This window comes from Bos javanicus, chromosome 15, assembly GCF_032452875.1.
Source record: "Bos javanicus breed banteng chromosome 15, ARS-OSU_banteng_1.0, whole genome shotgun sequence".
Taxonomy (NCBI): Eukaryota; Metazoa; Chordata; class Mammalia; order Artiodactyla; family Bovidae; genus Bos; species Bos javanicus.
The window spans coordinates 6,038,169-6,053,772 of record NC_083882.1 but is presented as its reverse complement, the minus strand read 5'-3'; the positions used below and the strand labels follow the sequence as shown (position 1 = coordinate 6,053,772).

The 15,604-nt window shown below is 39.6% G+C and overlaps 1 protein-coding gene across 1 annotated transcript in view; it reads right to left on the bottom strand.

Annotated features, from left to right (window-relative positions):
• MMP20 (matrix metallopeptidase 20) overlaps positions 1 to 15,604 on the bottom strand; it is a 58,609-nt gene that overhangs the window by 24,413 nt on the left and 18,592 nt on the right. Inside the window, exon 6 of the mRNA XM_061440100.1 lies at positions 14,908 to 15,049. Coding sequence (XP_061296084.1) covers positions 14,908 to 15,049 — 142 coding nt within the window. The remainder of the gene's footprint in view (positions 1 to 14,907; positions 15,050 to 15,604) is intronic.

Below are 15,604 nucleotides of genomic sequence, written 5' to 3'. Positions count from 1 at the left end.
AAACATGGGTTCAATCCCTGGATCAGGAAGATCCCCAGGAGAAGCAAATGGCAACTCACTCCACTCCAGTATTCTTGCCTGGGAAATCCTATGGACAGAGGAACCTAGCAGCCTAAAGTCCATCAGGTCTCAAGAGTTCAACACGACTTAGCAACTAAACCACCACCATCATTCCATTACGTGTAGCTCAGTATATTCTCAGGTTGTCTGAATTAGTCTATTTTATACCAATCTTTATCTTTCAAGGAAATTATATATTTACATTGTATGAAGTAAAAGATAGAAAACTGAGTGAGACCCAGAAAGGCTGGGAGGCTCTAATGTCAGTGAGCAGCTAAGGCCAGACAGAGTCAATTAAACTCCAGCTGCCTTGATTTTCATCATACCCCCTAATTTCTCTACTTGCTCCTTCTCAGGCTTGTGACCTCTGTTTATAACTTGACTGCTTATCCAATGAGATCTGGCCTTTTCTGGAGGCCAGAAGGACTGCTTTCCCCCACTTCCTTCTCTTCACCATCACAAAGTGAAAACTTGTTTGGGTATCCAGAAGAATCAGGTAATAAATATAGAAAAACAGATTAAGTCAAAAGCTCATAATTTCATCTTTGATAAGGAGGCCAAACAATGGATTCACTGGGAACCCATGAAGAACCCAAAAAGCATTTTCCAATTAATTCAACTCAATATGTAATTCCAAAATGCTGACTCTGCTCATCACTGTGCTAGATTCTCTCTAAGGTACAAAGTGTGCCTTTCAAGCAATTAAAATAATGAGGATGAAGAAAGTGGGAAGGAGGAGGAGCAGACACATAGTCTAATAATCAGGCTGTTTTTGAATTACATCACTGATAAGGTTAACTTCCAGCTGCTTTCTCTTTTTGGGTACTCTAGAGCTGGGCTGTATTTTCTTTCATTTCTCATTTAAAAATCATGTGGGAGTTTTTAAATTCTCATTTAAAAATCAAGTGACTTTAGACAAATTAAACCGAATCTTTTATGTGAAGTTACATGTTACTGATGTCCCAGATGACTCAATGTGAGAGGTAGTAAAGCGCAATTGTTAAGAGTTTAGGCAAACCAAAAACGTACTTTTGGAACTGTTCACAGGCGGTAGAATCTTATATTCCTTACTTAACTTAGGATATTGTGGGTACTGGGAGGATTAAATTGATGTGAAGTAGTCATTCTAAAGCAAGAATAATTTTGTGCCATGGAAGACATTTTTTAATGAGTGGTGGCAATTGTGGTTGTCACAACTAGGAGTGGGCACTGCTTTTGGAGTCTAGTGAAAACCAGGGATATCATTTTAGTTTACCTTTTACAATGCACAGGATAGTCCAGCATGACATAGACTTGTCTGGCTTAAAATATCAGTAGTGCCAAAGTCAAGAAACCTTGGCTTAAACACTGTTGTGACATATTAGAATGTATACATGAGGTAGTAATAAACACTACCTATATGTGATACTTATGTAAAGTATCACAAATTCCAAAAGAATCTGTACTCATGAAAAATTTCATATTAATGAAGAAAAATTATATCTTGTGGGTAATAAAGTGATAAGACACATATCCAGAGGATTTACAAACTTAGAGCTATAGATTACAATAATAATTAAAATTGACCAAAAAAGGTATAACAATTAACCTCCTAATATACCGGTAAATAGGTTTAAAGTATAAGGCAAAAAAAGCAAATCTATAAAACTGTTAGAAAAGAAGAACTGAGGGGGATGGAAAAAGATATTCCATGCAAATGGAAATCAGAAGAAAGCTGGAGTAGCAGCATTCATATAAGACAAAATGTTGTTGTTGTTGTTTAGTCACTAAGTCAAGTCCAACTCTTACAACCCCAAGCACTGTAACCTTCCAGGTTCCTCTTTCCAGTGGATTTTCCAGGCAAGAATACTGGAATGGGTTTCCATTTCCTTCTTCAGGGGATAGCGCTGACCAAGGGATCAAACGCATGTCTCCTGCACTGGCAGGCAGAGTCTTTACCACTGAGTCACCAAGGAAACCCAAGACAAAATAGACTAGGATAAAGGCTCTTGGAACCCTCTTGCACTGATGGTCAGAATATAAATTGATAAAGCAACTATGGAGAACAGTATGGAGGCTCCTTAAATAACTAAAAATAGAACTACCATACGACCCAGGAATCCCACTATTGGGAATAAACCCTGAAAAAGTCAAGTTTCAAAAAGACACATGCACCTCAATGTTCACTGTAGCACTACTTATAATAGTCAGGACATGGACGCAACCTAAATGTCCATCAACAGAGGAATGGATAAAGAAGATGTGGTACATATATACAATAGAAGATTACTTAATCATAAAAAGGAATGAAATTGGGTCATTTGTAGAAATGTGGATGGATCTAGAGGCTGTCATACAGAGTGAAATAAATTAGAAAGAAAAAAACAAATATAGTATATTAATGCATATATGTGGAATCAATAAAAATGGTATATATAATCTTATTTGCATAGTGGAAATAGAAACACAGATGTAGAGAACAAATGTATGGATACTAAGGGAGGAAAGAGGGGTTGGATAAATTGGGAGATTGGGATTGACATATATACACTACTATGTATAAAATAGATAACTAATGAGAACCTATAGTACAGCTCAGTGCTCTGTGGTGACCTAAATGGGAGGGAAACTCAAAAAAGAGGGGATATATGTATATGTATAACTGATTCACTTTGCTGTGTGGTAGAAACCAATACAATATCGTAAAGCAACTATACTCCAATAAAAATTAATTAAAAAATGATAGATTGTTACAGGAGACAAAGAAGACACTACATAATGATCAAGGGATCAATCCAAGAAGAAGATACAGCAATTGCAGATGTAGCACTAGTGGTAAAGAACTCACTTGCCAATGCAAGAGACTTAAGAGATGTGGGTTTGATCCCTGGGTTGGGAAGAGACCCTGGAGGAGGGTCTGGCAACCCACTCCAGTATTCTTCCCTGGAGAACACATGGAAAGAAGAGCCTGGTGGGTTACAGTACATAGGGTTGCAAAGAGTCAGACTTGACTGAAGCGACTTAGGACACATGCACACATGCACCCAACATACACTTCCCAGGGGGCTCAGAGCAAAGAATCCACCTGCCAAGCAGGAGATGCAGGTCAATTCCTGGGTCAGGAAGAACCCCTGGAGAGGGAAATGTTAATCTACTCCAGTGTTCTTGCCTGGTAAATCCCATGGAGAGAGGAGCCTGGTGGGCTACAGGCTACAGGGGGCCACAAAAGAGTTGGACATGACTTAGTGACTAAAGAACAACAAAAACAACACAGGAGCACCTGTTAACAGATATACAAGGAGACATACAAGGAGATATTGACAGTAACACAATAATAGCGGGGGACTTCAACACCCTACTTACATAAATGGACAGATCATCCAGGCAGAAATCAATAAGGAAATGCAAGGCTTAAATGATGAATTAAACCAGATTAACTTAATTGATATTTATAGAACATTCCATCTGAAAGCAGTGGAATATTCATTCTTTTAAGCGCACATGGAGCATTCTCAAGAATAGATCACATGCTAGGCCACAAAGCAAGCTTCAGTAAACTGACAAAGATTGAATCATATAAAGCAGGGGTCCCCAACCCCCAGGCTGAGGACCAGTACTGGTCTGTGGCCTGTTAGAAAGTGGACCACACAGCAGGAAGTGAGTGGCAGACAAGTGAGTGAAGCTTCATCTGCCATTCCCCATTGCTTTCCATCATTCACATTACCACCTGAACCATGCCCACCCCCCCACCTTCCCTGTCCATGGAGAAACTGTCTTCCACAAAACCAGTCCCTGGGGCCAAAAAGGTTGGGGACCACTGATATAAAGCACTTTTTCCATTCACAATACTATGAGATTAGAAATCAACTACAAGATTTGTGCAAAAAAGCACAAACACATCAAGGCTAAACAATATGCCACAATAAACAACCAATGGGTCACTGAAGAAATCAAAGAGGAAATAAAACAAAATACCTAGAGACAAAAGGAAGTGAAAATGCAATGATCCAAACCCTGGGGGTTGCAGCAAAAGCAATTCTAAGAGAGGAGTTTATAGTGACAAAAGCTTACCTCAGGAAACAAGAAAAATCTCAAATAAACAACTTAACCTTATACCTAAAGCAACTAGAGAAAGAAGCACAAACAAAACCCAAAGTTTGTACTAGAGGAGAAATCATAAAGATCAGAGCAGAAATATTGAATAAATGAAATGGAGACAAAGAAAACATAGAAAAGATCAATAAAACTAAAGGCTAGTTCTTTGACAACATAAACACAATTTATAAATTTTTATCCAGACTCATCATGAGAAAAAGGAAGAGGGCCCAAATTAATAAACTTAGATATGAAAAAGGAGAAGATACAACCCATACCATGGAAATATTAAAGACCATAAAAGACTACTACAAGCAATTATATGCTGATAAAATGGACAACCTAGAAGAAATGGACAAATTCTTAGAAAGAAATCTTATAAAGCTTAGAAATCTCATAAAGCTAACCCAGGAAGAAATTAAAAAAAAAAATGAATAGATGGATTACAAATACTGAAATTGAATCTGTGATTTAAAAGCTCCCAACAAACAAAAGCCCAGTACCAAATGACTTCACAGGCAAATTCTACTACACATTTAGAGAAAGAGTTAACACCTATCTTCTGAAACTCCTCCAAAAAATTTCAGAGGAAAGAACATTCCCAAATTCATTTTATGAGGCAACCATCATCTTGATACCAAAATCAGAAAAAGATACCACACACACAAAAAAACCCAGAAATAAACTCATGCACCTATGGTCAATTAATCTATGACAAAGGTGGCAAGAATATACAGTGGAGAAAACACAGTTTCTTCAATAAGTGGTGCTGGTAAAACTGGACAACAACATGTAAAAGAATGAAATTAGAATATTCTCTAATATCACACACAAAAATGAGCTAAAAATGGATTAAAGGCCTAACTGTAAGACTAGATACTATAAAATTTGTAGAGGAAAACATAGCTAGAGTACTCTTTGACATAAATTACAGCAATACCTTTTTGAATCCATCTCCTATAGTCATAGAAATAAAAAAGTAAACATACAGGATCTAACTAAACATAAAACCTTTTGCACATCTAATAAAATCATAAAAAAAATAAAAAGACAACCTACAGAATGCGAGAAAATATTTGCAAAGGCAAACAATCCAACCAAAAAATGGGCAAAGGATCTAAGCAGACATTTCTCCAAAGAAGATGTACAGATGGCCAAAAGGCAAACAAAAATGCTCACCATCATTAATGGTATTAGAGAAATGTAAATCAAAACTACAGTGAGGTATCACTTCACACCAGTCAGAATGGTCAGCATCAAAAAGTCTAAACAATAGAGAGGGTATGGGAAAAAGGGAACCATCCTATACTGTTGCTGGGAATGTATTCTGGTATAGTCCCTATGGAGAACAATAAGGAGGTTCCTTAAAAAACTAAAATAGTACTATATATAATCCTGCAATTCCACTCCTGGGTGTATATCTGGGGAAAACCAATTTGAAATAATACGTGCACTTTGATATTCACTGTGGCACTATTTACAAAAGCCAAGACATGGAAGCAACATAAGTATCATCAACAGATGAATGGATATGAAAGATGGAATATATATATACATACATATATATGTATATAATGGAATATTACTCATCCATAAAACAAATGAAATAATGCCATTTGTAGCTACATGGATGAACCTAGAGATTATCATACTAAGTGAAGTAAGCCAGACAAAGACAAATATCATATAATATAGCTTATATGTGGAATCTTAAAAGACTGATACAAGTGAACTTACATACAAAAAGAATTAGACTCATCGATATAGCAAACAAATTTATGGTTACCAAGGGGAAAGGGAGAGAAGGATAAAATAAGAGTTTTTGATTAACATATACACACTACACTATATAAAATAGATAACCAACAAGGACCTACTGCATAGCGCAGGGAACTATACTCAATATTTTATAATAATCTATAAGAGAAAAGAATCTGAAAAAATATATGCATGTATAACTGAATCACGCTGCTGTATTCCTTAAACTAACTCAACTGTAAACCAACCATGTGTGTTCACTTGTGCCTGACTCTTTGCAACGCTATGGACTGCAGCCCACCAGGCTCCTCTGTCTATGCGATTTTCCTGGCAAGAATACTGCGTTGCCATTTCCTGGTCCAGGGTATCTTCTCAATTCAGGGAAAGAACCCATGTCTCCTGCTTCTCCTGTATTTTAGGTAGATTCTTTCCTACTGAGCCACTAGGGAAACCCACTATACTTCAATTAAAATAAAAAAGAACAATTGCAGGATATTTTTAAAATGTAGTGAAATAAACAGATATTAATAGTCTGTAATCTGATCTTAGGTAAGGAGGGCAAAACAATGGAGTTTATTGATATTAAAGACTTGCTGATAGATATTTAACTGCATTGTTTAGCCAGGAACCAAAGCTGTATCTGGAACATAGTTAGGCTCAATAAATATTTGTTGACTAGATAGATAGATGTCACAGTTGTGTAGAACTTATTTAATCATCAGTTTTCATATTTTCTTTACTAAAGAACAGCATCTAAGTCATCAGGTTTGAGCAGAAGTCACTGGTAACATTCCTGGTGCTTGCTGCCAGTCCTGTGAGCTCCTTGCGGCAGGGTCGTGTATTATTCATCTATGTATTCTCGGGATCAGCAAGTCCTGGCACATCTGGGGCTTGATTCAAGTCTGTTAAGCTTTTTATCCTTTTTCTGTTGTTGTTGGACCCTTCTGTCTTCATTCCCCACCTGCTTGACTGATCCTCTCGCTCTTTCCTTTTTAGGAGACACGGTCACCTCTTTGCTGGCTGTAATCCAGCAAGAGTTGATGGGCCCTTTCATGTTCACCCCTGACTTTCCTTGACTCTTCTATTCTCTGTCACTCTGTGCCCTAGTTTCAGGAGGAGGGGATGTCTTTTTTCTTTCAGTCTTTTGATGCTGGGTTGAATTGATGCTTCTCTTCCCTGAGAATGGGCACTGTGGTGCAGTGAAAGAAGCAATGGGTGCTTGAGACCTTATTTTATTATTGGATGTGTGACCTTGTATGGAGAAGGCAATGGCAACCCACTCCAGTACTCTTGCCTGGAAAATCCCATGGATGGAGGAGCCTGGTAGGCTACAGTCCATGGGGTTGTGAAGAGTCGGACACAACTGAGCGACTTCACTTTCACTTTTCACTTTCATGCATTGGAGAAGGAAATGGCAACCCACTCCAGTGTTCTTGCCTGGAGAATCCCAGGGATGGGGGAACCTGCTGGGCTGCCATCTAGGAGGTCGCACAGAGTCGGACACAACTGAAGCGACTTAGCAGCAGCAGCAGCAGCAGTAGCAGCAGACCTTGTATGAGTCACTTAATTTTTCTGAGGCTAAATTTCTTCTTGTCAAATAAGAATGAAAAATATAATAATAACTGCTAACATTTCAAAGGATCAATTGAGACAATGCATATGAAAGTGCATAAATAATCTTACAATTATTTGTAAATACTTTAAAAAGATGTTTTCACCCTACAAATTTATTAATTATGTAATACTTAGAGTTTATGAATAGAACTAAATTTTCTTCTAAATTTTTCTCATTAATATAAAATTTTGTCTGTGGAAACTTTGAAATACAAACAATCACATCATTGGTCAAGAAGGCATTCATTTGTGGGGAGCTTGCTAACCAGGGCTGTTTATATCAGGAGGGTTAAGAGGCCAAGAATCAGACATGCATTAAACATCTCCCTGAAACCAAGAAAAACAGAGCTTATAAAATTAAAATCCTACATGTAGACAGTGGTTAAAACAGTGAAAACTATTCATAGTGTCCTTAAATTAAGTGTATATATCCATCTGTGGAGCCTATGGAGATCTATATTTTAAGCCACAACCTATGAAGATGTAAAGAACCTCGTCCTTAGTCAGAAGGAGGGGTTTCAGAAGAAACGACAGTGCATCAGCAATCTTTGTACACCTTCTGCCTCTTTGAATTCATAATACATAACAGAGAATCAATCTAAGTAAATACAGTGCCATGTGTTGACTTTCAGTGATGCAACCTTATAGCCAGAAAAGAAATATCCTCAGGGAGACTGAAGGAGGAAGACTTCCTCTTTAGTTGTTGTGCACGCTTTCCTCGAGCCCATGAAAATCTGGAAAACGCTAGGTTCCAATGGACTCATCTATTAATAATAGGAGAGGGTACTGATTATATTGTCTCTCCTTCTGATAGAGCTTTGCATTTCTTTCTCCTCAATGGCTCCTTTTTATGCCTTCAAATATTCCCAGGTATTTCTCAGACTGAAAAATCCTCATTGGACTCTGCTGCCTCTTCCAGTTATTGACTTAACTCCTTGTTATTAACAAGATTTTCAAATGAATGATTTTAAAATGAATGATCTATACCATCACTCTCTGCGCATGTATGCTGTCGCTTCAGTTGTGTCCAACTCTTTGCGACCCTAGGGACTATAGCCCTCCAGGCTCCTCTGACCATGGGATTTTCCAGGCAAGAATACTGGAGTGGGTTGCCAGGCCCTCCTCCAGGGGGTCTTCGTGACCCAGGGGTCAAACCCTCATCCCTTCTGCCTCTTGCACTGGCAGGGGGGATTCTTCATCACTAGTGCCACCTAGGAAGCCCACCATTACCCTTGGCCTTTTCATTCTGCAGGATCTGGGTTCATTCCTCCTTGTTGTTTAGTCGCTAGGTCGTGTCTGACTCTTTTCAACCCTATGGACTGTAGCCTTCCAGGGTTCTCCGTTCATGGGATTTCCTCAGGCCAAAATAATGGAGTGGGTTGCCATTTCCTTCTCCACGGGATCCTTCCCAGGCAGAGATTGAACCCACATCTCCTGCATTAGCAGGTGGGTTCTTTACCACTGAGCCACCAGGGAAGCCCCAGCTGTGCTGCTAAAACTATATTCCTTCATCATCCCAGACAGTCAGTCCTGTTCTTCAGTTTTCAACCTGGTGACCTCAACAGCATTGTACACTACTGATCATTAAAAAAAAAAAAAAGACAATCTTCTTTCCCCTGACTTATCTGGGGTTCCATTGTAATGATTCTGTCTCTGATGTCAAGTAAACCTAGGTTAAAACTCTAGCTGAGACAAAGAGCATGGATTGAAGGAGCAGATGTCTATAAAATGCTTAGGATAACATAGCACGTCGTAAAGGATCATAAAATGTCAGATTTTATAATTAATAATATTATGAGTTTATCTAAAATTGAATTTTTCTTGATGTGTCTAAATCTTTTTGATTTTCTTATCTAAGTGAGAGATGCTGCTACCATCGACTCTCTTTTTCCATTGTTCTCATCAAATCAAGATACCTCTTACATTCGTCCTTCTCTTCAATCCCTACATGCATGACCCTGAAACCTATTTTTCTTTCCATTACTATATACGATACATAACATCTTTAAGAATGTGACAATTAGTCGATCAGTCAGGGATTTACAGATGTTTTAAAATAAAGAACCCTATTTTGAGAACAAAACAGCATGTGGAGAAGCCTAGCAGACATTTCTGGGGACCTGGCTACTCAAGAACCTCCTTCTCCTTGTGGCTCTTCAGCCAACCTGCAGGCCCAGGGCCCAGGGACATAGCAGCTTTTCTTACTCACGCAGATGCATTCCAGTCAGAAGGCATTCATTCATGAATTCAAGTCAAAATTCAACATTCTCTTCACAGTTCCACTGCACAGCTATGAAGCTTTCTATGTGAGTGATAGACTCTGTGCTGGGCGTCAGCAGGCCTGGGTTTCAGAGCAGGGTCTTCTGGGCTGAGAGTCCCGGGCCTGACTTTCTTGTCTCCAAAATGAAGGATTTGGACACGATCAACCTTTATGGCTATTCTACATGTGAAATGCTATTATTCTTCTGAAATCTGAAGCTGATAGACATATTCTTGATCTTATCATTAAAATTGTATCATATAAAACCCAGAATAATAGAAGACATACAAATATTATTTGGGTATGACTGCTGTTCCAGTCATTTCAAGGAAATCTGAGATAATATTTTGTCATTTATTATAAAGAGTAAATCTATGTGAATTAAATGTGTGTGTGTGTGTGTGTGTGTGTGTGTAGCTGAAGTTTCTCTTCAAACAGAACATTTGAATGGACCCAAATCCATTTATACACTGTGGAGAATATGCAGCAGTCTCACAGTGACTTTAAAAGGCACTGCATTCCATCATGCTTTGGAAACAAACTGTGCGGTTATTACATGCACAGCCTGAAATGTCTCATCAACAGATTATTGTTAGTGATGGGGAATTCCAGGCTGGCGGGAGGGAGAGAACAGGTTGGGAATGCTTTCGTATAACCCCCAGGTTGCCATGCTGGCTGTGGCTGAAAGAATTCTTTGTTCTTTGTCCAGGCTTAGCAAGCCCTTGGGGACTTCTGGTGACGGCCAGTAGGGGATCAGCGCCATGCGAGTCCAGCTCTGCACGGCACCCACGAGGCAGCAGGGCAGGGCAGTTAGGAGCACAGCCTCCGGCACAGGACTGTGGGTGTGGGCCCCAGCTTCAAACATGACTAGCCTGGTGAGCACGAACAAGTTGTTTATCTTTTCTATGTCTAATAAAAAGGGAGTAATAATAATTCATACTTTACAGGGCTGCTGTAAGGAGTTGATAACAAAATGCTTAGCACCAAGTACTGAACACATTGAAGTCACAACAAATATCAGGCAACATCTGCTTTTGCAAAGGAGGAAGAGAGGTTCAAGGTCCCATGGCAGGTTAGTGGCAGCTCCAGTGCTGAAAGGGTAGCATCCTCGTCCTCTTTTTATTTATTTATTTATTTTTTCCTCGTTCTCTTTTTAGCTCTTCCTAGTTCTTTGGAATTACCTGCCCTTACCACAATAGCTCCTCAGATCCTGAGTGGAAGAAGATGAGAAGGTGATGGCTGAGCAGATATATGTTAATGAGCTACCTTTCTTCCCCTAATTTCTTCCCTGCTTACCCCTTTATAAATGTCCCTTATATCTATACTTCTCTTTCTATTCTCTTACCACCCTCAGTATTTACATTTCATTTACATTTGGTATTTCATAAAAGGATACATTATCTCCAATTAGTTGTCAGCAATTGTTGAATGCTCATAGTTAGATAAATAGAAGTTTAAAACGTGTTTCCTTTAGTTTTTAAAGAAAATATAATTGTGTGAAAGGGCTGTCTTTGACTTCACCGTCTCCTTTGCCTCTATCACAACTGTTGATAATACCAAAAGAAGCAGCTACTCGCTGCGCTGGGGCACAGGCGCTACACCCCTCATCAGGACAGCACGGAGTCAGGTGGAGCCGACGTCACCTTGCACGGTGTCTGGGGCTCTCCTGCTCTGCACCTTGCCTATCGCTCCTGGGTCAATGCCTACTGATTCCACTTTGGTTTACTTTTTGGTAATAATAAAAACACAGTAAATAATCAGCAAGTCTTAAGAAAAAAGAATCAATCAAGACAGGTAACAATTAAAAATACCTCTGATTGTTTCCAAGCCTTAATCCATTTTACATATTTTTGATTCCCCCTCCTAAATATAGTAACTGCCTTTTATTGAGTGCTCACAAGTTTGGCACATGACTTACCCAGTGTCACCTGATCAGTAGGAAGCATGACCAGAATTCAAACCAACTTAGCCTAAGGCTAAAGCCTAGATTTCTGGGTTTTCCTCTCACTTGCTTTGAAAAGTAGATGCCCATCTATTGTTGAAGATTTAGTTCAGCTGTTTCTAACTTTTTAAAAATTGGAAACAATCCAGATGTTCATTTGTTTGGGACTGGTTAAATAAGTAAGGATAGATCTATACACTGGGATGATATACATATATATTAAATAAAGATGAAAATTAAAGTTCATTGACATGGAAAAAATGAGAGATAATTGAGTGAAAAAGTTTGCAAATCAGCACATCTAGCACATTACAAAGTCTTACTTTTGTGGATATCCCTATCTCCCTCCCATATTTATGATAAAGCTCTACCCAGAGAAAAAGTCTGGAAGGATATTCAATAACATGTTTAACAATATGATTACTCTGTGTTATGGGCTGAACGTCTGTGTCTTCACATCGTTCATCATAACCCCCAGTGTAATGGGACCAGTGGGAGGTAATTAGGGCTTGATAAGGTCATGAGGGCGGGCCTGATGGAATTAGTGTGCTTTTATAGAAAGAGACACCAGAGCTTTTCTCTGTCTGTCTAAATACAACCACAGCACACAGATGGCAGTGCTGTTTGGGTGTTTCTTTCCCTCATCTAATCTTGAGGTGTGCAAAGGCCAGGGGACTGTTGATCTGTCTTTCCAGGCCCAGGTACTGTGATGGGGTTAGCACCCTACATGAGTTCAACACACACTCTTTTCCAATGAAGAAAAAGAACAAGTAATGTCACACATGCTTATGCCTAAGCTACCTCTGCCTATTCTGATGTGGTTGAATTCTGTCCCCAGTAAATGGAGGAGTGGAAGTGAGAGTTGGGAGGTTTCTTTTTGTCCAAGGAGAGAAGTAATTGCAGAGTAACTGGTAACCATGTTCCCAGAGACAGCACAGTAGGAGGGAAAGAGGAACAATGCAACTTTAATTCATGAGCTTTCCAACAAGTCTTCATGCTTAACCTTGGTCACTGTCTACTCATACCCACGGGGCTCCCAGCTGTGGCTGGCGAGTCCCTCCAGCTCGGCCTTGCCCACCACTTCCCTCAGCCTCCCTCAAGCACAATGGTTGGAGCTTTATTACTTTGTTTTTATCAGTGATAGAAAATAATAAAACTATCCAAAACACGGACATCTGTCCAGGTGTTACTACCCACACCAACTATTCTCATGAAGCAGATTGCTCTCTTCTCTATCAAGCCATTTAGGCCTAGTAATAGTTACTATTGGTATTAGTCAACCGCACTTAGCATTCATTCATGTCTGCACACCTGCATTTTAAAAATGCATATTATTTCAGGACACCTTTCAAACGGGCAGCTTATTTAAAGCTTTACTCTTTATTTCAGCCTCACTTACTATCAGAAGCCTACAGCTCGTAGACAGGCCTTCCCTTAAAGGATTTTTCTCCAAAGATTGAGTTATCAAAATTGCTAACACATTGTATACTAATGCCCGCACCTGATTAATAAGACTCACTGCCACTTTCTTAGCAGCTGCCCAAAGTATTCAAATGATTTTTCTTCATGTGTCTAGAAGAATCTCGTTTTTTGACTCTAATTTTAATAAATGAAAATAATCCTCTCCTAAATGATTCTATTAAACGTCTTTGAATCAGAAGCATTTTCACTAGAATTTTTACTTCCAACAAGATTACTCCAATAACTATTGACATATAACTCTGCCCTACCACCTAAAATGAGCAGCTTTGCTCTAACTCTCTCAGGTTTTATTCTAGTACTTGAATTTAACTTTATAACACAAAACCTAAAATTTAATTCCCCTTTGTGTGTTAGTTGCTTACTGGTATATGACTCTTTGGGACCCCTCAGACAGTAGCTACCAGGCTTCTCTGTCCATGGTTATCTCCAGGCAAGAATACTGGAGTGGGTTGCCGGTCCCTTCTCCAGGGGATCTTCCCGACCCAGGGATCAAACCCAGATCTACTGCACTGTAGGTTTCTTTACCGATTGAGTCCCCAGGGAAGCACCTGGATGAATTTTTCAACCTCTTCAGATTTTTCCAGTTGTCACTCACTGGCTGTCACCATCCATCCACCTTTCAGCAAGCCAAAAGTATTATTACACTTAATTTGGCTATAAAAATGTATTACCAAAGCCTACTTTCTATCTTCAAATAAACAAAAAGTTTTAATTCTCTCCCTTTCCCTTATTACACTAATGTTAAACTTATGTCTACTTAATTTCCATAAGTAATCTCCATAACAACAAAATTACTAAAAAATAAAGATCAACCACCAACCACCACTCATCATAGCTATATCTGCAGCTATTCCTATAGTATCTTCACTAAAAATCCAGCATCTCCAGTATCATAAATTACTCAGTCTCCTATGCCATAAAAGTCAAATACCAATGCCATCTCATTGTTTTTATAAATCACAGAACTACTGAAACTTCTATTAATAAGCCCAAAAGAAACATTCCTAAAACGACAATAATGAAACTCAAACATCAGGGTATTCTTTTAGTAGCTATAGCTGTGGTATAACAAGAAGTCACCAATATTCCCTCTCTTTCTGCACTTTTTGACAACTGACAGTTGAAAAGAGGCCTTGAGAAACAGGGGTTTAGGAAGAATACTAAGTTTAGAACTCTCCACCCATCTACCTATGCACCTGATTATTCATCTGTGAATCCATCCATCCATGCAACAGCCTATCTGTCCATCTTTCCATCTACCCAACCCTCTTTAACAAATATTTATTGAGAATATACTATGGACTCCCAGTAGGGATACAGAAGTGAATAAAGTAGAAATCAGAGAAATCTGGGCTGATGTCGTAACTCAGTCACTTAATACAACTGTGTTACCTCGTAAAGTTTTGTGTTCTCTTGAGCTTCTGTCTTCATCTGTAAATTCTGGATTCTAACTCTGCTTCACAGTGAAAAGGATTAGAAGAAATACTGGACTTATATAGAAAACAGCCCAGTGGCAAGAGCATTGTAGGTACCCCCCAAACAGTAGCTTTGGCAATTCTGTGTCTCCCCAAAGACTCCTGCCTCCCATCCGATTATCAAACAGGACAGCACTTCTGCACGATCGTCACCCACGGCAGCGACAAGGTCGTCTCTGACAACATGTACCTGGGCGCGCGGCTGAGGCCTGGTGAGAGCTGGGGGCACGTGTCAGGCTTACCGGTCCCTGAAGAGCAGGAGCTCCTTCCCCAGCATCGTCACAGCATCGAAGGATAAGTTGGAGTCACAGAGGTCAGGGATGGACGGATTATGAGGGGGGCCGTGGGGTGCAGTGGGCTTCCCTGAGAATGCTCTCCGAGGTCCTAGGATTCAAAGTGACTTGGTCAAAATGGTACCAGGAATGCAGTCTGTACACTTCTGCTCCAGGGACTCACTTCCAGTGCATATTACAAGATCACAAACAGCGTGGCTGTCGATGACATGAGGACCTGGGTTTGAATCCTGGCTTCATTAGTTTCTGACTCCTATGATGGTGGTTCAGTCGCTAAGTCGTGTCTGACTATGGTGACCCCATGGACTGTAGCCCACTAGGCTCCTTGGTCCATGGGATTTTCCAGGCAAGAATACTGGAGTAGGTTGCCATTTCCTTCTCCAGGGGACCTTCCCAACCCAGGAGTCGAACCGAGGTCACCTGCATTACAGGCAGATTCTTTACCAACTGAGCTACGAGGGAAGACTCGTGTGATTCAGATGAATAATTCAATCTCTCTAAGCCTCCATTTCCTCATAGTAAAATGGGGAAAGGCAATAAAGGTACCTATCTCAGAAGGTTTCTGTGAGAATTAAATAATGCCTGAAAAACACTTTTAGTGGAGTGCTTAACACATAATAAAAGTTCCCCCCAAATGGCAGCTATT